At 41.4% G+C, this 23,929-nt stretch overlaps 1 protein-coding gene across 3 annotated transcripts in view; it reads left to right on the top strand.

The window, feature by feature from the left end:
- The first annotated feature begins 1,027 nt into the window (after nucleotides 1-1,027).
- Nucleotides 1,028-23,929, top strand: part of COL12A1 (collagen type XII alpha 1 chain) — a 117,795-nt gene continuing 94,893 nt past the window's right edge. For 2 of the 3 annotated variants that reach the window (XM_070795749.1, XM_070795750.1), the window contains exons 1-11: nucleotides 1,028-1,157; nucleotides 4,142-4,249; nucleotides 11,280-11,396; nucleotides 13,173-13,316; nucleotides 13,746-13,805; nucleotides 16,088-16,351; nucleotides 16,534-16,698; nucleotides 18,004-18,177; nucleotides 20,313-20,603; nucleotides 21,046-21,648; nucleotides 22,753-23,025. In XM_070795749.1, coding sequence (XP_070651850.1) covers nucleotides 4,177-4,249; nucleotides 11,280-11,396; nucleotides 13,173-13,316; nucleotides 13,746-13,805; nucleotides 16,088-16,351; nucleotides 16,534-16,698; nucleotides 18,004-18,177; nucleotides 20,313-20,603; nucleotides 21,046-21,648; nucleotides 22,753-23,025 — 2,164 coding nt within the window. In that variant the 5' untranslated portion in view covers nucleotides 1,028-1,157; nucleotides 4,142-4,176. The remainder of the gene's footprint in view (nucleotides 1,158-4,141; nucleotides 4,250-11,279; nucleotides 11,397-13,172; nucleotides 13,317-13,745; nucleotides 13,806-16,087; nucleotides 16,352-16,533; nucleotides 16,699-18,003; nucleotides 18,178-20,312; nucleotides 20,604-21,045; nucleotides 21,649-22,752; nucleotides 23,026-23,929) is intronic. The other variant, XM_070795751.1, reaches the window with a different exon arrangement.

Here is a 23,929-nt window from a genome sequence, read left to right as displayed (position 1 = left end):
TGAAGGGCAGAGCTTTCTTTCCGAAGCCTCGACTAGGAATCAAGTTTTGTTCTGGCTCAAGTGAGACATTTCGACGGTGGATGGAACTTGTTCCCGAGCGGGCTTCCAGTTCGGAGGATCCCTAGGTTTCATAGCATTCCTTCGCCCTCTCTTTTGGCTCAAATGAAGCCTCCCAGTTCCGTCCCGGAGCACCGGAGGGGGGAGAGAGAGAGAGGACTGGGAAAGCCATCCCACCGCTGAGCCCGGCGCAGGCGGCCATCCGGGTTTCCAATCGTCCGAGATTGAAAAAGACAGAAGGCGCGCCGCGTGCACAGACAGTTAGTTAATGGAAACGCTGTAAATCGGTTTTAAGTGCACCCCAGGACGGATGGGGAGAAAGGTGCGGGTGGCGATGATGGGGGATGGGGCTAACGATGGGGTGGGGTCGGTCACATTCTTGCAGTTCTATACAGGAAAGTCGCTACTTCCCTCCCCCCTCCTTCTTAATTTAGAAAAATAAATTTATTAAAGAAAGTCGCCCGGAGAGGGAAACCCGAGCTCCCCAGCCCGCCCCAAGCGGAGGAGTGAGCGGATTCCCTTGGCAGTGAACCCGGCCGCGGCTGTCGTCCCCCCCCGCCCCTCCCCGCTTCCTCTGCTTCGCCCCTGCCCCCTCCCCTTCCCCCCTCCCCGCCGGGGCACTGCTACTACGGCGATCGCCACCTCACGCCGAAGGAATGCTCGAAGTATGCACACGTTCCCAAAAGTAGACCTCCTTCACCGCCGGAGGAGCATACATCACCCCGTGGCAGCCGTCCACCTTCTCAGGCGTTTCGTAACCGAGTAAACTGAGAGCTGGGAACAGCCCTCTATTAAGGAGCCCGCGGCGCGGAGCCTCTTCCCACTCGACCGAGGCGAGCCGACCCAGACGCGTCCGCGCGCCGGCAGCTGCGGTCCCGGGCCGTCTCCGCCTGTCCGGCCGCACCCGCCGCTCCGCCCGGGCTCCACCGCCTCCGGGTCCCCGGTGGCCCTGCGGCCGCTCCACCTCTCCGCGGCCGCCAGGTGCGCCCGGAGCGCAGCGCCGACCGCCCGGGCGTGCGCGAGGGATCAAACCGAGCGCCGGCTTCCGCGACGCCGGGAAGCCTCTGTCGCCGCCGCTACCTCGGTCACCACCGCCTCAGGTCGGTCTGGCTGCTAGCCTCCCCCCGTCGCCTCGTCCCTTCCAAAGATAATTGGGGAAACTAACTTCGAGCCTCTTCGTCGCTCGGCTCTGAACCACTCAGGAGCCCGAGCGGGGGCCGTTTGAACGTGCGCCTGGGCTACTCGGAGATTTTTTTTGGGGGGGGGGGTGTTCATGTGTAACATGAAGGGGGAAAGAAATGTAGTTTTTTTCTCAAGAGAGGATGCCGGGCGGCTGTGCGTGAGTAAAGCACCCCTTCACTGTTCCAGCTGGAGGAGGCATTTCGTCTATAGATGCTTGGTTGAAATTGACGAGGGGTGCGCGGGGTCCTGGAGCCGCGGGTCTCCCCCGGGCCTCGCGGCTGCCGGCGCGCAGAAGAGGTGACGCCCGGGGCGGAATTCTTTAGAGAGCCCGCCGACCCCTCGTCCAGGCTGCGCTGGTGCGTTTGGCATCTGGAGACAGATTCCTGGGCTGGTGTTCTGGCTCCTTCCTCCGCTTTTCAAAGCATCCCGGCCTTGGGGGGGTGGGGGTGGGGGTTAGTTCAGCTCTCGGGGACTCAGCTTTGGCCCGACGTTACCCAGCTTCTCCCCCAGGCTAGACGGGGTGGCCCTCCTCAGGGTCGTGGAACCTTTGCGCGAGTTTCTATCCTCTATCCTAGACAGGGTAGGGGTCGCAGAGGGTTCTAAGGAGCGGGGAGTGTAGCCAGGGAGCATAAGAGGTACACCGCATCAGGCACCCTTAGGGGCCGCAGGTGGTCCTTGCAGGGCTTGCCGGAGACCCCTTTCCCTTCCCCTCAACCCGGATTCTGTGGCCTTCTAAAGCGTGCTGGCGCGCCGGGGAGGAATGGGGCAAGAAAGGAAGTGAGCGCTAAACTTGGTGGTCCTTGGGTAACTAATGTCAAGGATTCAGTGGGTTAGGTCGGTGGTAGGTGACGCGCAGGAAATCTGGAGGGACCCCGCGGGGTGGGGGTGGGGGTGCAATTGCCGTTTTTAACTTGGCAAGAATTGGGCTCTTCCAGCGGAGTGGGGGGAAGGGACGAGTTGGCCCAAGGAGATGAATCCAAGTTTCCAGCCCCCCATCTATGCGCGCCCCCCCCCCCCCCCCCCCCCGCCCGACTCGTTTTCATTCATGAGTGTGTGAAATGGCCCTGCTGCCACGTAGGGGCGGCCGATTTCAGACTTTTTGTGTCTGAGAATGCTCAATGAAGTGTTGCTAAACATTCAGATAAATGTTTTAGCTAAAAGGAGAGAGAACTTTTCTTTTCTTTCTTTCTTCTTTTTTTTTTAAACATGGGTGTAATGCCTGGCTGGCTGGCTGAACTGACTTTATGTTCAGATACTGCGACGAGATAGGATCCATTGTGCCGCTGAGTTAAGACAGCCGATAAGTGGCGCTCTAGATCCACAATAGCCCTGCCACAACTTTTACAACAAGTTCAGCGGTTAAAAAAAAAAAAAAAATCTGCACACAGTTTTTCGGTGGGTCGATTGTCAGCCTTTTAACTTTTCGCGAGCACGACTGCCAACTGAGTTGGAAATTATTATAGCGAAGTTAAGGCCAGATGATGGGAACAATGGACCAGTCTCACCTCTTGCCTTTTACTGATGTAGAAAAGGGTTAGACATGTGAAACAGTTAAGTAGGAAGAAAGAAATTGCTAGAGTCCTTGGATCTCTAGAGCAGCGGGAAAATTTTAATCTTGGCTTATAAAAAGAAGCTCCGGGCAATCTGGCAAGCCTGTTCATCAGACATTTAAAATGCAATTTACACTCGGGCCCAGGAAAGCTGCCCTGATACATCATGCCAATAATTTGGAAAGACACGGTTGGAGCTTGTCAGTTTCTTTTCTCAAAGAGGGCTCAACCTTTGGCTCCTTTTTGGGTTCCCAAGCATGACTTCGTTTTTCAAGAGGCCTGGTCTGTTGCCTTACAATAATTTATTTATCTCAGAATCAACTCTCTTTTTATGTTTACCTCTGGCAGTCTCCCACTTTTGTTCATCGCTAGTAGCTTTTGTTCCTGAGTTAGACCTTAGAATAGTTTAGATTTCCTTCTACCAACATGGATTAGGCACCTACTTACTATGTGTTACTTGCCACAAAAGGTGAATAAGTTTCCTTGTCTTGAAGGAATTAATAGCCTAGTTACAGAATCAGGAAAAATCAGAGTAGGATATATTCTCTGGAGCATGTAAACCTGTAATCTTCTGGAATAAATGAACAGTTAAGTGAGAAGAGTAATTATTACTGAGAATTTTATAAAAAAAAATCTTGGGAAAACAGACAAGAGTGCTTTGTCCTTCTATTGCCTTTCCCTTTTTTATTATGTATTTCAGAGTTTTTTTCCCTCATCTTGAGTGAAAGATTTATCAGATGTGAAGACAACACAGCTAGCAGGAGGGTCAAGTTTCTCTTGGGCTGTACATGTTTCTGTATAATCCATTTCAGACCTTCAAGGGCTGCATATTTGTAGGCAGAACAAAATGATGAAAAAAAGAGAGTAAAAGAGGCTTATTATACTTTTCCAAATTACCCTGAGACCACTAAAGTACAGTTACCTAAAGAGTTCCGCAGCTAGGGGGGAAAAAACAAAACAAAACAAAACCTGGCCAAATAAAAACCCCAGCTGGAAGAGACATTTAGTTAACTTAGGGATAAGATGATCTCTGAATTAGCCATCACCCAGGCAGGATGAAGTCATGTGGGGCCTGGTAAGGCCCTTCACCCGGGATGCTAAGCAGGTCCGGCCTCCAGGCAAACAGGACCCTCTTTAAACTTCAACTCGCTCTCAGTGCCCTGATTGAACTGCGGCAGACGAACTTGACTTCTTCCACTGCTCCACAATAGGGCCCATTCTCTGCTCGGCTGGGCCCTGTGGTTATTAAGGCAGAGCGGGTCGGGTCCTGGCCCCGGTCCAGGCTCCAGTTCTAACATGGTTCCAGGCCCGCCCGGACCCGGTTCTGATGCGGTCACTGTTTCCTCCGGCAGATCCCTTCATGTGGCTGTGAGCCCCGAGGCGGAGCATGCGGATCAGGCTTCCCCCAGCGCTCGCCGCCCTGGGCGCGGCCCTGCTCCTGTCTTCCATCGAGGCAGAAGGTAAAAGTCTTTTCCCTCCTTCTCTCCGTGACAAGGTAGAAGTCTAGAAAGGAAAAAAAAAAAAAAAAAGGCAAACCTTCCTTGCCACTGTTGCTCGATCTGTTTCCCCTGCACTTCGTCTGTTTTCTCCCGGGGTTTCTCTGCTTCGGAGAAACGCCCCCTCCTCTGAGGTTCGTCCACCTCCCAGCTCTCAGGTCCAGCTCTTTTCCGTCTTCCGCTTCCTCCGTTCCGTGCAGTGCTGTGTGCTCTCCTTGCGCTTGTCTCTGCGGTGTGCTGTCCACACCGCCACCGCCGCTGCCGCCTTCGGAGCGAGGACCAGCCGTCCGGGAGGGGGCGACGGCTGCACCCGGCTCTACGGACCGGACGCCCCGAGGGTGGTACCCAGGAGCCCCGGAGCGCCCGGCGCGCTCGCTCGTGCGCGTGGCTGGGGGAGCCCCTGGCTCGGGGCCGCGGCCTCGGTGACAGCACCAAATAAAAGACTCCAACAGCGCCGGCTCTGCGCCTCTGTGTGTTTTGTGGGGAGTCCGGTCGGCGAGGCGGGCGGTGCGGGCACGTGAGCAGCCAGATCGCCCCGGGAGTGGGTGGTCGGTAGCAATCCGGGACCCGGGGTGTGTTGGCAGTGGCCGGGGTCGGGGGTCGCTGCTGTCCCTGTTTGGTTCGCTGCGCCCCGGGACGCCTGGCCCAAGCCCAGACCCAGCCCCTCGCGCACAGGTTGGGTCTGGGCCAAGGTTCTTAACCCAGGGAGCTGGTGGGAGCCTGGCAAACTGGGCATCACCTCCCCCAACACTCCTTCCCCCAGCATCATCCCTGGGCGCTGAGTCTTCTGAGCCTCAGAGATGGGCTCAGGGCCCAAGGGTCTGGAAAAACTCTATAGGCTCCACCCCTTAGGAAATGAAGGACTTCTGCTAGGTTTTCAACCTTATTTCATCCTTACTGTTGTGTGCATTTGATGCCTTCGTCTGTCAGTACTGGTGGAACAAACCCAGTAGGGGCTTCTGTGTTTCCTCAGTTATCATGGGAGATCTGACACACTAAATTTATTTTTCTGCAAGGTAAATGGGGTACTATCATAAAGACAACTTAAAAATATGCTCTTTTTTTTTTTTTTTTTTTCCAGTGAAGAAATGCTCCTGATGGAGTTAAGGGAAAAAAGCAATATTTCTGGGTGGGGCAGTGTGGAAGTTGGGGGTGGGGTTCAGAGGGTGAGGGTAATTTAGAGTTTGTGGGGAAGTAGAAGGGTTTCAAGACAGCACTGAGATTTTCCAAAAACTTTTTGTTGTGTTCAATCCTCTGGTTCAAGACCGCAAGTACCAAAAGTTAAGATTAGGAAAAGCAGAGTCTTCAAAATGTACAGCATGTTCAGAAAAGTAAGGGAAACTTGCTGGCTCTGCTTATCTGATGAATACTTCATGAATGTAGAGGCTTTTCAGAGAGGCCTCTGTGAAGTAATATTCAGATGAGAGTGCTTTTAATGTTCCATTCTATGTCGTTGTTAGGAAGGAATTTCACTGGAGGAACTTCTGGAAGCCCCACTCAAGATATTTTTAGATAATTCACTCAAGTGGCCTATTTATTGCTCATTAAGAAAATAGTTATTTGAAAATCAGAAAAAGTTGTGAATTCTTAGGACAAGAATTGGATTGGAAATGATGTAAGTGGGAAAAAATCAGTTCTCAATTGGATAATAGATAGTTAGCAAAGTGCAGTTGAAAAGAGCATTTTGCTATCTACATTACTGATTATTTCCGTATTTCTCATAATTTATCTTTTAAGTTTGTATTTATTTCCACATGGTATAGCTCTTTGTTTTGCTTTCTTAAGCTGTTTCTCTTCTTGTCTCTCATCTGCTTAGGTCAGCATTTAATAATGATATTTTAATAAGATTTTTTATTTGAAGGGGACCTCATTCTCCGGTTTGGCACTGTCAAATAGAAATATATTGTGAGCCACAAATGCAAGCCACACATGCAACTTAAAATATTCTGATTGTGATATTAAAAAGGGAAAAAGAAACAGGAGAAATTAGTCTTTGCAACATATTTCACTTAAGCTAATATATCCACTGTATTGCCATTTTAACATGTAATCAATATAAAAATTATTAGTGAGATATTTTGCATTTTTTGTATTAAGTCTTTGAAACTGGGTGTGTATTTTACACTTGCAGTGTATTTCATCCAGACTGGCCACATTTCAAGTGCTTGATAGCCACATGTGGCTTGTGGCTCCAGTGGTGGACGGGACTGGTCCAGTGTTAATTACCAACTAAGTGGCCCCAGGAGGTTGGGAAGGGCTAACAAAATTTGTAGCCAAGGCGTTTCTGGGGACAATGGGCAGCAAACAGAAGTTCTCTGAATCATTTCTGTTGATACATTTCAAAACTTCAACTGGCAGCCCTGCTTCTTGAGATGTCATTTTGACCTTAATTCTAAAATAGCCATTGTAACTTTTCTTTCTCTTTTCCAACTTGTACTCTTGTCTTCATACTATTTTCCAGTCAATTTCTACTTAATTTTTTTTTATGTGTGGAAAGTTCCATACCTTTAATTAAAAGATTTTGGCATTCACTTTTTGCATTTATCCTTTTTTTAAAATATAGGGAGTACCACCTTTATTATGTTGTTTTATTCTATGTATTTATACAAGGAACTTTATTTTTCATAATTAGTATTTTCTCCCGTAGAAATAAGAGTGAAATGATTTTTTCTTTTATTTATTTTTGATTTTTTTCTTTTAATAATTTTTAGCTGCCGCATAGACTTTATTTCTAACCCTAACCTTATAACTTGGCCAGCTCTCTGTAAGATCTAAAATGTGTGAGTTATTTTTGGTTCCTATATCATAGTGCACATTAATTGCCATTTAGAAAATTTAACACTTAACATGTAAAGGTCAATGGCCAGTGTTCCCTGAGAATTAGACACCTTTCTAATTAATCTAAATTTGAGGTGATCGTATGTTTTATGAAAAACAGTTGTAATTTTAGTAACTCTGATTTGTAGTTCATAATATATAATGAAATATTGGGTATTTTTAATTCATAACTGAGTAGAGGCTATAAGCTTTAATTACCTTGTGTCTAGGTTAAGAGGCAAGTTAATGCGTATTTCTATAATCCTGTGTCTAACTTGCAACAGAAATTTCAAACCAGATGGGAATGTGTAGTCATCTATTCTAGTTTTCTCATTCTCCGAGTGAGAAAATGAGGACCAGAGAGGCTGAAGGGCTCAGTTAACAAACGTGATGCCTAGGGGCAAGGCGCAGGCAAGACCCAGGTCTTCTAGGCCAGCGCCGTGCTAATTTGCTCCCATTGAGCTGCTTTCTCGCTTGACAGTGGGTCAACCCAGCCAGTTTAATGAAAGAATGCATTTTGTAATCTGCACAGAATAATTTATTACTTGTCTGAAACATGAACTTTTCAACTGCTTATTTTTGGTATCTTATAAACACAAATGAAATAAATATCTGTATCATGGCAAAGGTCATTTAATTTATACTAGCTTTGGACAGAAAATAAAAATTAGCGCCTACTGAATATAGTAAAACTGCACTTTGCTCGCTTCTCAAAGTTTCTACCATTAAAGTAGTACCCTTCTCAGTATTGCTATCACAAAATTTAGACTAAAGGTCAACAAGGTGGGCTGCTGCTGCCCTTCAGCAGTTTTAACGTAGTGTCTGCTGCTTCAGGTCAATTTCCTTGCAAGGTTGGTGGTACCTGGTTCATCAAGATGATATTTTAGCAGTTTGTTCTTGGTTTTCCTTATCTTTAATACACTTCATACATTTACCAAATCTTATTACACTAATCTCCTTCCACCTGTCCATCCATCCTTGCACTGATGTTAAACTCTTGGACATATCTTCCTTTTGAGTGCCATAATGAATAACAATATTTTGTAAACACTATATATCAAGATAGACACTTTGGTTTTAAAAGTGCTTAAACAAGTTGTAAAGTTAATATACCAAACTTTATCTGTATCTGAATTGGAGATGTCTGAATAGAACATATTTATTGTTGATGAGGCATGAAATAAAGGTTTTTCATAGAGTAAGTAAAATACTTATGTATATTTTAATAGCCAAATTCATATCAATATTGGTTTCTAAAGTTAATCTTTCATGCAAATATTTATTTAATAAGCCAGTATGATAGAAAACTGTATGTTCTAGAGTCAGACTATGGGGGTCCAAGTTTTGCTGCTTGTTTGCTGCTGTGTTAACCCTTCTGAATTTCACTGATTCATCTGTGAATCAGATAATAAGGCCACTCTGCTGGGTGATCATGAGAGGAGAGAGAGACAATATATAAAGTGACCAACTCTCTGCCTGTCATAGAAAAGACACTCAGCAAACACTAGCTATTATTATCATTGCTAAAAAGTCCTAAATCTTGCCAATTTATGTAAAAAGATATATCAGAATGTAGCTTTGATAGCATAGCCTTTTGATAACAAAGAGCATTATTCATAAATATGAACTTAAACTGCTAGTGTTATGAATACTTAAAACTCTAGTTTCTTCACTATCAGTATTCAGTTTTATGAATATATTAATATACCTGATTGCTACCTTATTCATTTATAATTACACTTCTATTTATCTTCATTCCCGTTCATATTCTATACAACTATGACTGTTTGCAATCACAATCCCTATGTAGATAGTTTTAGAAATATTCTGGCATCTGCATTCACTGTTTATAATGATGCAAAGGCAGTTGTGAATTACTTTTATATAAAATAGAAGACTTTTGAAGTTAATGAAAATGTATTTTGCATTGATTCAAGTCAACAGGGGTCCACACTCACACCTGCTTTATTATGTTTTTTTCATGAAAAAACAAACAAAATGCATAGAATGGCAAGCCTAAAAGATTTTGCAGGTGATAAAAGTGGCAAGAAGAAAAGTGCGAAGGGCTGTCTGTTATACACATGCTGGTCAACCATCCTTTATTACTTTTGATCCCCAAGTACCACATCTGAGTTTCTATGAACACCTTAAAATCCAATTGTTAAAGACTTTTCCCAACAGTCAATTTTTCAGTTTTTCTGGAATCCTGGTCATTTGGAAATCAACAAGGTGGGCTGCTGCTGCCCTTCAGCAGTTTTAACCTAGTGTCTGCTGCTTCAGGTCAATTTCCTTGCAAGGTTGGTGGTACTGTTTTTCCATGTACTGATTTTTCAAAAGCATGCTCAGGCCAGTTGCGTCTGCCTTTGCATTAAATTTGTCCTGAGCCATTGCTACTGAAATAATATTTTATAATGATATTCTTAATACCTATTGTCCTATTAACATCTGTTGCATGCTTGTTATACTAAGTGATGGCTATCGGGAAACCTCGCAATACGGTTACAGACAGCAGAATGTTGAATAATTAAACTATGCATGTAGATTAATAGTCTAATCTCACTGCCTGTGTATGGATAGTAGGAAAATAACATCCATTCCATTACTAGTGTATACAGTAGAAATCAAAAGCCATCTCCTACAGTTGGAAACAGCAGTTCCTTAAAGCAAATGTTTGCTTAATTTGTATCATTTCCATTAAAATGTGCTATTAATATTACATAAATCCCTAACCCCAGTTAAATTCTATGACTCATGTCTCCAAGCTACTACTACAGTTCAATTGACCTTTAGGAAAACCTAAAAGGAGATTGTAATCTCTCAAAACAGAAAATTCTGACTCACAAGGAATACGTTCAATCTTAAAATGAAGAAGAATATGGCTGAAAGTCATTTTATTGTGTTGACCTGCTTCAAGAGTAATCATTTTGAATGCATCGACCATGCACTGACAGTGAGTCAGTACAATGCTGCATGATGAGGCATGAACATTGCAGGGAGAATATCATTATAAAATATTTCTGGAACGTCTTTGTGTAATGACTACTGTACATGGAGGCTTTCGTTCATTGTGGGAAACTAAAAACCAGTCAACATTTCATTGACATGTGCATGATGCTGAACAGTTTTGTATGTAAACTATTGCTTTCTGTACTTTTCAATTATTCCTGTCATTGACTTCTCCAAGATTTATGCGGTCATGTCTTCAGATTGCTTTACTAGTTTCTTTAAGTTCTGTAAATAAATGTCCATAAATATACATTGATGTTGTCTTTTCATAATTAACCATTGTTTTTGTAAAAGGACCATACTGGCATTTTAAGTTAAAATGCCACTTCTAGTATGGAATATACCTGCTGCAAAGGAAAATAAGTGTTGGTTTACACCTTGCAAACATACAGCAAATTGGTGTAAACAGGCAGAATATTAATTTTATAAACACTTGTATATCATTCTTTATATATTTATAAATGATTGACATCCCTTATGACTATTTTTGAGTATTGGTCTATTTGAATACAAATATACATTTAAATGTATATTTCCTTGTGAAACACAACAGTGCTAAATTTCCCAACAGTGTTTCTTCCTTTTTATTAAAATACATTCCTCATCTCTGCCACAGACTGAGAATTATCAAACAAAAATTAATAACAAGGCAATGATGCAGAGAATGAACCAAAATATCATTGATTCTTTCCATATTATGAAAAAAAAGTATTATGTCAGTGTTCTAACTTAACTTCTGTGGTTGTAAGCAGGTTGTGATTTGGCATGCTTATTCAAAATGCACTCAGCATGTATTGAAATTTCCTTAATTGTTATGTGAATTGTTTGCATATGTGGTTATTATATGTGATTTCATTGTACCTGTATGTACTTGTATCCAAATTTGTTTCTATTATGCTTGATTTTGCTGGCCATTCTTGGATGACCTAGCAACTCAAGAATCCAAAGCGTTTTGTGCTGTCTTCTGTAATATGTATACTCTCTGATGTTTTGTCACACCGTGTCAGCTTTTAATTTTATTCTTGTCCAACAAGATATCTTTTATATTTGTTGGAAACAAATTTATGCAAAGACAATTTTAGTAAGCTTTGCTCAACACAATTCTTTATTAATTAAATTGACTATTTTGTGACATTGGAAAATGTAACATGCCAACTCTCTCTTTTTGCAGTTGAACCACCTTCAGACTTGAATTTTAAAATTATAGATGAAAATACTGTTCATATGTCATGGGCAATACCACCTGATCCAATTGTGGGTTTCAAAATAACAGTGGACCCTACAACGGGTAAGTTTTGGGATGCTGGGATTTTCGGACAGAGACATCCAAGATGATATAATCTGATCCTTCCCCCACCTTCTGCTTCATTATGAGGAAGCCAAGATTTAGAAAACCAGAGGGGTTTACCTAATGTCACAAGATATTTGGTGGCCTCAGGTCTCCAGGTTTCCGGCTCAGGACCCACTATTATATTTTTATAGTGTTAGCTTTATTAACTTGGTTTGCTGTGTAAAGCTGTTAGACTCTATCCCTTGATCAGAATATTGCTGGTAATCTTTGATTTTATAAACTAGAACGATGACGGCTTGACATTCTTCTTGAATCACTTAATCTGTCCAACACTTCAAGTGACAAGTGATGAAGTGAGGTGTTACACTTTGCCCAGTGTCCTGCATACTTCAGTGCTCAGGACACAGTGTTCTGGGATCGTGGTTAGCTGCCATGATGGAAGACACGGATTTACTGGGTAAATTCTGTAGATCCTAAGGCTAAGAGTCAGTATCCTTGATGTTGCTTGAGTAGGGAGAACCAATCTCTCTTGACTTTTATTTCTAACATGGAATGGGAATAAAACCATTTTTATGAGCACTGGCCAAGTGGTAGGAAGGGGTCTTGATTGGCTGATAGAAGAGATAGATGATGTCAACATAACTTATCACCAGAGCTGTGTTTGCATGCTTATGGCCTTTAAAAATGCCAATGATTTTAAATGCTGATTTATCAGGGGATTGAGAAACTGTTATCTGTTTTCAATATGACCCAAGAGCTTAAAAAGGGATCAGGCGTTTACTTTTTCTTCCTTGAATCTTTTCTTCCCAAATATATTTGCAGTTAACTATTTCATTGATTGCAAAGCCAAAAAGCAGCTGAAAGAGTTCATCTGGTTTCCAGATGTTGGAAATGACTGACTGTAGAAACGAACACTGGGACCATCCATACCCACAGAGCCCTGGGGTCTTATTTTGCCACGGTGGGCCTTGGTTGGTTCTGCAATGCTCCACATATTAACTTGGAGCATTTCTCAGGGTTCTGTCACACTTGTTGCCTTTTTTGATTATTTATGTTTTGATGAAAATTAATATGGTGAAGAATTTTAAAAGTCATTTAGTCTCTAACAACTACTGTTTCCTGTTGAATTGAGCATTAACATAATCTAAAAGGAAATACATAATTGCCAGCATGTAAGGAAATGCTCAGTACGCTGTACTTCGAAATATTTGATAGTTAAGTCAGTTCAGAGGACCATGGTTACCCTTCAGAGTATGCCCCACTCACTGGAATATGGAGGATACATCTCTCCTATAAAAGTGAATGCTGTTTCCCAGTAGACATTCATTTTAGCCAATGGGGTTTGTTGTCTTTGAGTTGATTTTTAGCCCTTCATTTTCTTTTGGTACTCTCTGATACATAATTTAAAATTAAATTATTTTCTGCTTTATATCTCACTTATAAAAATTTTGTTATCTACCATTAGTATTCAAAAACAATGAAATATTTTTTTTATATTCTGATATATCTTTAATCTAGAGGCATACTTGAGTCCTCAAACAAATATGGAATATGATTGTAACAGGTAAAGGCAATGCCGGTTCATTTATTGAATTTCTAGAATTCAAAGTGTTAGTTTTGGAGGACAGTAAAAAATAATGCTTGGGCATTTTGAGAAAAATGTGTATTTTGAATTTTTAGGTTTTGAGTATATCTGGGAATTACATTATATTGTATTACGTTATATGTGAAAAAAGATTTGTTGCATTGATATTTTCCTTTCTATATTTCCAGATGGGCCCACTAAAGAATTTACCCTTTCAGCTAGTACCACTGAAACTTTATTAACAGAGCTTATACCTGAAATAGAGTATGTGGTGACAATCACTTCATATGATGAAGTAGAAGAAAGTGTACCAGTTATAGGCCAATTAACAAGTAAGCACACATATAAAGTACTTTTATACCTTATATTTTGCAGAAGGTTTCTCTAACTTTCAAATTTAATTTGTTGTTATGCAGTTAATTTACATCAGCATTAACTGTTCTTGCTCTGATCCTAGTTATTAGTAGATGTGAATAATGTACTCACATTTATAAGCTTGGTCTCTGCAAGCAGCAGGAATGTTATGAATGAAAACTATTAAAAAGCGTTAGACTTTGCCAAGCTACAGAGTTTTTATCTCTTTTTGAAATATATCTAAAGCCTCACTGAAAATAATTTATTTGCAAGGGAATGCTTATTTGGCTGTGTTCTCTGACAAGCTGGGAATACACCATACACTTGAAAGACAATACACTTAGTTTCTTCTTAGGAAGTATTTTTATGGGTTCATTTCCCTTTGTAATAATCAAGTTTTGACTCAGTTCAAACAGGTGGCCCGACAAAGCCAGGGGAGAAGAAACCTGGAAAAACAGAGATACAAAGTAAGCATTTTCCTTAATATTTTATGTGGTTTTGCAGAAGTAAGTTATAAATGTAATATATAAAGGAGATGTTCCAATTCGATCCATAGTTTGATCTCACTCCTATATTAATTTCTGTAAGTTTTATCTACAAGTATAGGCAGTGTAATAGTAATGTACGGCTAAGTGGTTATAATACCCACATTCTTACTTTCTAACCATTCTAAGGACTAAATATTCTTTTTACTGGGGGTGTGTTAAATGTGTGTATGTTCAAGTTTCCCTGCAGTATTCTGGCAGTAGGTGAAAAACAAAGCTCATCACTGGACTTAAATTGTAGAAACAGATGGTAGCTTAGGGACACATGGGAAATAGAAGGTTGGACCACAAGGGAGATGCCCTCGTGGTGTCTTTAGCAATTCCATTGCCGTGAAAATTGCTGTATATATTCTGGTCATCTCTAGGGTGTTTATGTGGGCTTACTTGGTGTGACTCTAAACATTTCCAGAGTCTCTGTAGGATGTCTCTGATGAATTGATGCATTTGTAATCAAATGAAAGCAATTTTATGGTCTGGTTTTGTGGTTTCTAGGCCCTTTTTATCCTACACTGCTCTGACTTACTGGGATAAAGCCTTAAGTGGTTGGACTTCTGATTTTGCCACCTTATAAATGGGATTTATGACTCGGGATAACAATAAAAATATTGTGAACACAAAGTTCCCTTTATCTGGAATTTTCCCCTCCAGATCACTGTTTATAATTCTTTATAATGTCTAATAATCTGAAGTGAAGTTTATAGCATGCAGTTACAATGCAAATATTTTCCCTGAATCATCAATATTTATTCTAAAGCAAAGTATTATTCCAAACATTGACTTTCAATAGACTTATGTTGGCCCATTAAATAGTATGCAAAAATTATTTAGGCAGGCAACTTGTATTGGCTTGCAAATTTTTCCAGGACCCTTTCCTTCTTTTCTGAGCCAAATACTTCTCTTATTATCCACCAACTGACTGCAGGGACAAAAATATCTTCAGAAAATTTACTCAGCTTTGCCTTATGAATACAGATTTTCGTAAAAACCAACCTGTTTCCCACTCACCAACTGACCACAGAGAGAAGAAAAAATATGTTTGATTACAAACACCAATTGTTGCATTTTTGGGGATTTAAAGATACCACATGTGTTTTTACTTTTGAGTTAAAATATTTTCCCTGCCTTTTCTTTAGTGAAAGTAGATTTAGTTGTGAAATTTAAATGCATTGATGATTTGCATTGAATGTGCAAATGCATTGAAAATATTATGGGTATTTTGCATTATATTTATGATATATTTATGATATTTATGGTACTTCTGTTAAGATTTCATTAACCCTCTGGGCTAACCAGCTGCCAACTTTAGACCATTACATTGTAAAGTGCAGGAGAATGTTAAAAGATTTGCTTTTTTCTTCAGCTCTATTGCATTTGCTTAAATGGCACAGCAATTGTTCTGTAATTTTACAAAAATATTTATTTGACTGCACCAGATCTTAGTTGCCTCATATGGGATCTAGTCCCCTTATCAGAGATGGAACCTAGGCCCCCTGCATCGGTAACGCAGGGTCTTAACCACTGGACCACTTGGGAAGTTCCTGTTTTGTATTTTTTGATCTAAAAGTACCAAGAATGAAAACACTTCGCTTATATTTCTTTTGTATGTCTCCTAGATATTTTATATAATTTTTACTTGGAGAAAAGAGTGAGGATATAGTTATAAAAATAGATAAGTCAATAGCACAAATGCTTGGGTCATAGGCTCTTGGAGAATCGGTCATATATCTTTTCATCTTGTCTTGCACAATGTCTTCTATGACATTTTAAAGACATAGTTGCAGAAATGCATGTTCATGAAGGTACTGAAAATACTTCTGTGTGTGTGTTAAGTTGCTTCAGTCATGTCTGACTCTCTGTGATTCAATGGACTGTAGCCCGCCAGACCAGGCAAGAATACTGAAGTGGGTTGCCATGCCCTCCTCCAGGGGATCTTCCCAACCCAGGGATTGAACCCATGTCTCTTATGTCTCCTGCCTTAGCAGGCGGGTTCTTTACAGTGCCATCTGGGAACCTGCCTGAAAATGTGTGCCAATAAAATTTTGTGTTCTTTTGTGCATGTCAGTTGTGGGGGAAGAACAATATGAAATGTTCTAATGAACGAAATGATTTTAGGAGCCAACATTTTTGCAATGTTAGTTTGTATTCTTTAATGCTAGATAGATTTAATAGCATGTCATTTAAAAAACGTATCACATATATTTCAGAATGTTCTGTCAGTGCCTGGACTGATTTAGTTTTTCTTGTGGATGGCTCATGGAGTGTGGGAAGAAACAATTTCAAGTACATCTTAGACTTCATTGCTGCTCTCGTGTCTGCTTTTGACATTGGGGAAGAGAAGACAAGGGTTGGAGTTGTTCAGTACAGCTCTGACACCAGGACGGAATTTAACTTAAATCAGTACTACCAACAGGAAGAGCTGCTTGCTGCAATTAAAAAAATCCCATACAAAGGTGGCAACACAATGACAGGTATTTTTTTTTTTTACAAATTTTGGTATTGTTTAAGATAAATGAAGTGTCTGTGTGGGAAAGGAATGATGGGTTGCACAAATGATCATATGTTAAATAATTTTGAAAGTAATCTCGCACTTTTTGATTTTAGTAAAATTGTATAGTGTGGAGTGACTGAATGTATCTCTTTTTCATTTCAGGGGAAGCCATTGATTACTTAATTAAAAATACCTTCACGGAATCTGCTGGGGCAAGAGTTGGCTTTCCCAAAGTGGCAATTATTATTACAGATGGCAAATCCCAGGACGAAGTGGAAATTCCAGCAAGAGAGCTTCGAAATATTGGGGTTGAAGTTTTCTCTTTGGGTAGGTCGTGTTTGCTGAAGTGTTTTCCTTTTAGAACTACTTTACTAGTTCATGCTCAGAAGATGAAGGCTTGATTCCTCAAAAAGGATCCTTCCTCAAGGAAGGAAAACAAGGTTTACTGCATCTTATAGCGTAGTGTTAATCCAAATCATTTTTGAGTAAAATTTTGATTGTCTATTTCTTCATGTAACTCCTCCCTTCTTTAAAAAAACGTTTTTATTGGTGTAGTTTCAGGTGAATAGTAAAGGGATTCAGCCATACATGTACATGTATCCATTCTCCCCCAAATTTCCCTTCCATCCAGTCTGCCGTATAATTGAGCAGAGTTCCATGTATCATACAGGAGGTCCCCATGTCCCCCCTTTTTAAAAAAGGCATTAAAGCTGCATATGTATTAAGTAAGGCGATATTCACATTCCTTGTCAATCCTCTGCTTTTCAAAGAATTCTGGGCCAGTGGTTCTCATAAAGGTCCTCCTTGTATTATCATTAAGTGTTTTATATGTATTTCCTCTATTATGTAACACTTCAAGAATTCAGAGGGCTCCAGCTCATTCAGGACTCTGGAAGAAAAAAGTATTATCTTCCCAGATGGCAGCAGGGACAAATGATGGCGTGGTTGGCATGAGAGCCTAGTCTGTTTTACCAACCACTCATTTGCCTCTGTGGCCACATTATGTGAAATGAGAAAATGTCATTCAACCGTTTTTGTCCTTTCAACAGTTGCACATTCGTTAGGAAACAAAGCAATTCAGTTTATGACTGAATAAGGATTTGCAAATGTCTTCACTTGGGAAAGACTAAGAAAGCAAGGAACTTCCTTGATCTGACCCACTTCCCTTTTCAAAGATCCTGTGTGTGTGTGTGTGTTAGTTGCTCAGTTGGGAACTACTCTTTGTGACTCAGTGGACTGTAGCCCACCAGGCCCCTCTGACCATGCGATTCTCTGAGCAAGAATACTGGAGTGGGTTGTCATTCCCTTCTCCAGGGGACCTTCCCGACCCAGGATCGAACCTGGGTCTCCTGCATTGCAGGTGGATTCTTTAATGTTTGAGCCACGTTGAAGGGAAGCCCCTTCAAATATCCTACTCCCTTTTTTTGAAACTTTATTTTGTATCGGGGCATTGCTGATTAACAATGTTATGATAATTTCAGGTGAATAGTAAAGGGATTCAACCATACACATACATGTATCCATTCTCCCCCAAACTCCCCTTCCATCCAGGCTGCCATATAACATTGAGCAGGGTTCCATGTACCATACAGGAGGTCCCCATTGGTTATCCTTGTCCCTTCTCTTTTAAAGGCATTAAAGCTGCAGATGCAAAAGAACTCAAACAAATTGCCTCCACACCTTCACTCAATCATGTTTTCAATGTGGCCAACTTCGATGCAATTGTGGATATTCAGAATGAGATCATCTCCCAGGTGTGCTCAGGTGTGGATGAACAGCTCGGGGAACTGGTCAGTGGAGAAGAAGGTGAGTGAATTGTTGGGGGTTCCCATGTGTTCCCCTTTTCCATTATTTGAGAGCATTTATGGGTTTACAAACGGGGGGACATTTAGCTTAGTACTCTGCAACTTAAACTCATCACAGTGCTGTTTCTATTCGGTGGCAAAGTTTTCTATCACCATAAACTGCGTAGTGTTTTCAGAGCTCTTAAGAATATTTCAAAGAGCAGTCAGTTTGATCCTCCCACTTTTGCACAATGTTCCCATTTATCAGTCATTGCTTTTAAACACATGGGAGAGAGAAAAAACATTTCATAAAGATCCTTTGGGGCGTTAAAAAATCACAGTTTCCATGATTGTTCTCCTCTCAGCCTGAGAATTGACAACTGATTAAAGATAAGTTCTAAATAACTCCATCTTCAATCATGTAGACTCTTTCATCTCCAAACCCCAAGCATTTTGGCAGTGTTCATGGGCTGTAATTCAGTTTCAGAACTCCTTCTTATTACCTCATGGGCTCTGAATCTCTTTCTTTGTTTCACTGCCTAATGTCTGATTTTTTGCTCTATATTGTTACAAAATCCACCCCCGTCTGACTTTCCCCTGCTCATCTTCTCCTACTCAGTCTTTTAAAACATTTGAGTTTTCATCCTCACTAGGGTGCATGTGTGAGGTTAGGCCAACTTTGGTCCTGCCCCTGTTCGCACTCTCTCTGGCAGGAGGCACGGGCTTCATCCCAGGTGGCCACAGTCTTAACTTTGGGGTCTCCTCTCTGTCGCTGGCGATTGCCTGCGACTTCTGTCCCCTCACTGTCTGCATCAGTCCGAGGCTTTGCCCAGGCTTCCAGGTGGCGCATCCGTTCCTGTCCTCCCATTATTTCTCATTTCTTTAGGCATCATTTTTATGGACTATGTCTGATTGCCTTTCAGAGAAGACAGTGAGTGACCCTGTGCATGTTTTATCAACCACTGTCTCAGGCTGACTTATAAAAACGTAGAACCATATCTTCTGGGAGATAGATTCCATTGACAGATCTAAAACTTCGAAGATTTGGTCTGAAATAGCTTAAGATACTTTGTTATTAGCTAAGTACATGACTATGTTCTACATCGACCTAAGGATAGAACATTTTTAGATGATCAGTATTTGCTTATCAATCTGCATGTTGTACACCGTGGTTTCACCTCTGTTTGGTGGCATTCTGAACATAGCTGAACTTTTTCTTCTAAACCCTGAATGAAGTGGAAATACAATTATTTAAAATTACAAGAATCTTATCATTTAAGAACGGCCGACTTCTTATCTTTCTTGGCATATTATAAAGTATCTTTAAAGTATTACATTATTATGCTTAAAGTTTTATGAAAAGGGAAAAAATTTCTAAAGTATTGAATAAGTCATTGATTTAACAAATATTTATCAAGTTCCTCCTTTGGTACCTGAATAAAGGCCATGACACGCAGGCGTGCTAAGTCGCTTCAGTTATGTCCAACTCTTTGTGACTCCATGGACTGTAGCCCTCCAGGCTCCTCAGTCCATGGGATTCTCCAGGCAAGAATACTGGAGTGGATTGCCCTGCCCTCCTCCAGGGAAAGGGCCCATGAATGTAATACCAAAAAACCAAAATGGAAAATCTTGGCCCCAGAAATGAATTAGGCATCTGATGTCCTATTATGAATTTTTTCAAGGATTTCTTTGCCCTAAACTTCTCATCTCCTGGATTAAAATTCAGGTGCTGAATCTCTGGTTTGGGGGGTACAAGTGGAAGTGGGTGTCTGTGACTGGGAACTTTTCCTGATAGGTGCATGTGACGTGTGTGTGTGTGTGCTCAGTTGCTTCGGTCGTGTCTGACTCTTTGCAACCCTATGGACTGTAGCCTGCCAGGCTGTTCTATCCATGGGATTCTCCAGGCAAGAATACTGGAGTGGGATGTGATGCCCTCCTCCAGGGGATCTTCCCAACCCAGGGATCGAACTTGCGTCTCTTAAGATCCTGTGTTGGCAGGTGGGTTCTTTTACTACTCGTGCCACCTGGGAAGCCCTTTTCCTGATACAATCATGATACAACCATTGAATAAGGAAAACTGAGGTGTAACAGTAAAAACCTCATTAATGGGGTTGCATCTCACTGTTTTTAATCACTCTTCTGCTTGTTGTTTTGTAGTTGTTGAACCTCCTTCAAATTTGATTGCCACGGAAGTCTCGTCGAAATACGTTAAGCTAAGCTGGAGTCCATCTCCTAGCGCAGTGACTGGCTATAAAGTTCTCCTTATACCCATGACCACGGGAAGCCGACAGCATGCTCTGAGTGTGGGGCCTCAGACGACCACGCTCAGCGTCCGTGACCTCTCAGCAGACACGGAATACCAGATCAGCGTTTCTGCCATGAAGGGACTGACATCCAGTGAGCCCGTTTCAATAATGGAGAAGACTCAACCAATGAAAGTTCAAGTGGGTGAGTTAATAGGGTGTGAAGTATGTGGAGGTCCATTTGATAGTATACCTTTCTGGTTCAGACTTACTTTTAAACAAAACAGTTGCGATAAGTTTCTTTTAAAGAAGCCTGCTTACTAAGAAAATCAGATGTCTTTGGCCCTCTGTGTGCATGGGTTCCATATCCACAGATTCAACCACCTGTGTTGTCTGACGTTGGTTGAACCCGCAGATGTAGAAATCTGTGGGTCTGGAGGGCCAGCCTCCCTGTGCTGTTTTATAGAGTGGACTTGAGCATCCACAGAGTTTGGAATGGGAAAGGAGGTTCTGGAACCACTCCCATCCCCCGGATGCAGAGAAGCTGCTGTATTTATATTTTTATGATTAATTAATATTTGTTTATAATTTGTTTATTTCATGTGATTAATGTTTGAACTTTAATGGGCTTTCTTTCTTTTTTACAGAATGTTCACGTGGTGTGGATATAAAAGCCGATATTGTGTTTTTGGTTGATGGTTCCTATAGCATTGGGATTGCAAACTTTGTTAAAGTTAGGGCCTTTTTGGAAGTTCTTGTAAAAAGTTTTGAGATTTCACCAAATAGGGTACAGATAAGTCTTGTCCAGTACAGCCGGGATCCTCATACTGAATTCACATTGAAAAAATTCACCAAAGTTGAAGATATAATTGAAGCAATAAACACTTTCCCGTACCGAGGAGGGTCTACCAACACTGGGAAAGCAATGACTTATGTCAGAGAGAAAATATTTGTGCCGAGCAAGGGTTCAAGAAGCAATGTCCCGAAGGTCATGATTCTTATCACAGATGGAAAGTCTTCAGATGCTTTCAGAGACCCGGCGATAAAACTGAGGAATTCAGATGTTGAAATCTTTGCGGTTGGTGTGAAGGATGCTGTTCGCTCAGAGCTAGAAGCCATCGCCTCTCCTCCTGCCGAGACCCATGTGTTCACCGTGGAAGATTTTGATGCTTTTCAGAGGATATCTTTTGAACTCACGCAGTCTATCTGCCTTAGAATTGAACAAGAATTGGCAGCCATAAAGAAAAAAGGTTAGTAGGCTCTCTAAAGTAAAAGTTATCCCTTCATGAACAAAGCATTTTTGGTTCTAAAATAGAGGATAATCTGCTTTGTCAATTCTATCTGTAGGAAAAAGTAACTTTCCTGTATTATTGAAAAGTGCTGAGCTTAGCTCATTTACCTCTGAGACATGGCTTTCTCCTGGCTATGGGTCAGATGTTTATTGGTGAAAAAGCTGTTTATCTTCAGAGTCATACAGGACTAGGAACCAGCTTTGTCACGCCCATTTGTCATGTCCAATTAAATAACTGTGCATTGAGTGGAGGGCTGAACTAGTTCCTTTGAATCAAAGGTAACTGGAGTATAGTCCTGGATCATTGAAATCTTTTTCCTGGACCATTTTTGGGCATCATTCCTGACAAATGAATTCCCTATTCTCTTCTCTTCATTTGCTCAAATTCTGTTTTTCAACATTTGATTAAAAGTCCCATCTCTTGCATCAAGCTTCATACCTGTTCTAGTGCTATAATGCTGACCACTTGCAGTCATTTGGCATTCAAATAGACTACCTTTTTCTTAATAACCTTGCACTCTCTTTTCACTCCAGTTTCATTGTATGTCCCCTAAGGATAGGGAGTTTGCCTTAAACATTGCATCTTCCTATGATTTGGTTTAATAAATATTCTTTTGTTAGGAAAACATTTTAAATTATTACTTTGAAATATCTACTTCGGTATGACAGAAATATCTGTCAAACCATTTACTTGATGATTCATTTTAGATCTGATACTGTTTAAATATTCCAGTTGTGGGTATGACCATTCTGTTACTGCTTTGCCTTATGAAGCTGAAAACTCTAATTGAATTTTTTTTTTTTAACTAGTTACTTTTACTTAAACAACATAACAGTGTTATGAATGATCAAGACAAATGGTCAAGACTGAGATCATTTGCAGGGCTGTGAGTGAGAGGCTTTCTCTCACTGGTCTTGTATGGACTACTTACTCAGTGCATTGGCCTCAGTGACCACTCTCCCAATAGAACGGAAGCCATTTCAGAAAATGCGTAGCTGTTGGGTCTGTGTTTGCTTTGTAGATTTAAAAATTTTAACTATGTCCTTCTTTTTCTCTTAACAGCTTATGTGCCTCCAAAGGATATTAATTTTTCTGAGGTGACTTCCAACAGTTTGAAAACCAGCTGGTCTCCTGCTGGAGAAAACGTTTTTTCGTACCACATCACCTACAAAGAAGCTACTGGGGATGACCAAGTGACGTTGGTGGAGCCAGCCTCGAGCACCAGTGTGGTCCTCAGCAACCTGAAACCAGAGACCCTGTACCTGGTCAATGTGACCGCGGAGTACGAGGATGGCTTCAGCATCCCCTTAGCTGGAGAGGAGACCACCGCAGAAGGTGTGAGGAGGGTTCCCCACCGTTTCCCCCAAACTAATAGTTTATCGTAGAACAGAGTCACCATGGGAAATGACCATCTGCTTTATAGTTCAGCACTGTGAATGCCCTTGTAGGATTCAGTTCCTTTAAAATACAACTACTCATAAACCTTTTTCAAAAGGGAAAAAGCTTTTAAGTGAAAGATCCTATGTTTATTTTGATGAATTTGAGGTTGAGACATAGAGAACCATTAATAATTATGGAATTAGCTCTTGAAATACTGCTTATCTAGCATTTTCTGTCCCATGTTTCAAATACTTCAGAGCTACCAAACCTCTGATGACAGATATATATTACCAGTTTTTTATCTTTTTAAAATTGTGGTAAGATAAGGCAATGGCACCTTACTCCAGTACTCTTGCCTGGAGAGTCCCATGGATGGAGGAGCCTGGTGGGCTGCAGTCCACAGGGTCCCTAAGAGTCGGACACAACTGAGTGACTTCACTTTCACTTTTCACTTACATGCATTGGAGAAGGAAATGACAACCCACTCCAGTGTTCTTGCCTGGAGAATCCCAGGGACGGAGGAGCCTGGTGGGCTGCCGTCTATGGGGTCGCACAGAGTCGGACATGACTGAAGTGACTTAGCAGCAGCACAGCAGCATACCTATAAAAAACATTATAGCAACCCTTTTAAAGTGTGCATATCAGAGGCAATTATTACATTCATATTGTGCTAACATCACCACATTCGTCTCCAGAACTTTTTTATCTTGCAAAACTGGAACTCTCTACCTGTTAAATAACAACTTTTCATTCCCACTGCTACTCCTAAACAACTCCCCCTTCCTTCCCTGCAGCAGCCGTTCTACTTTCTGTTTCTATGAGTATGATGACCCTAGGTTCCCACGTGACTAGAATCATA

The sequence above is a fragment of the Bos indicus genome, chromosome 9 (assembly GCF_029378745.1).
Source record: "Bos indicus isolate NIAB-ARS_2022 breed Sahiwal x Tharparkar chromosome 9, NIAB-ARS_B.indTharparkar_mat_pri_1.0, whole genome shotgun sequence".
In the NCBI taxonomy this organism is placed as follows: Eukaryota; Metazoa; Chordata; class Mammalia; order Artiodactyla; family Bovidae; genus Bos; species Bos indicus.
Note: the sequence above shows the minus strand (reverse complement) of the source record. Positions and strands in the feature narration are given on the sequence as shown.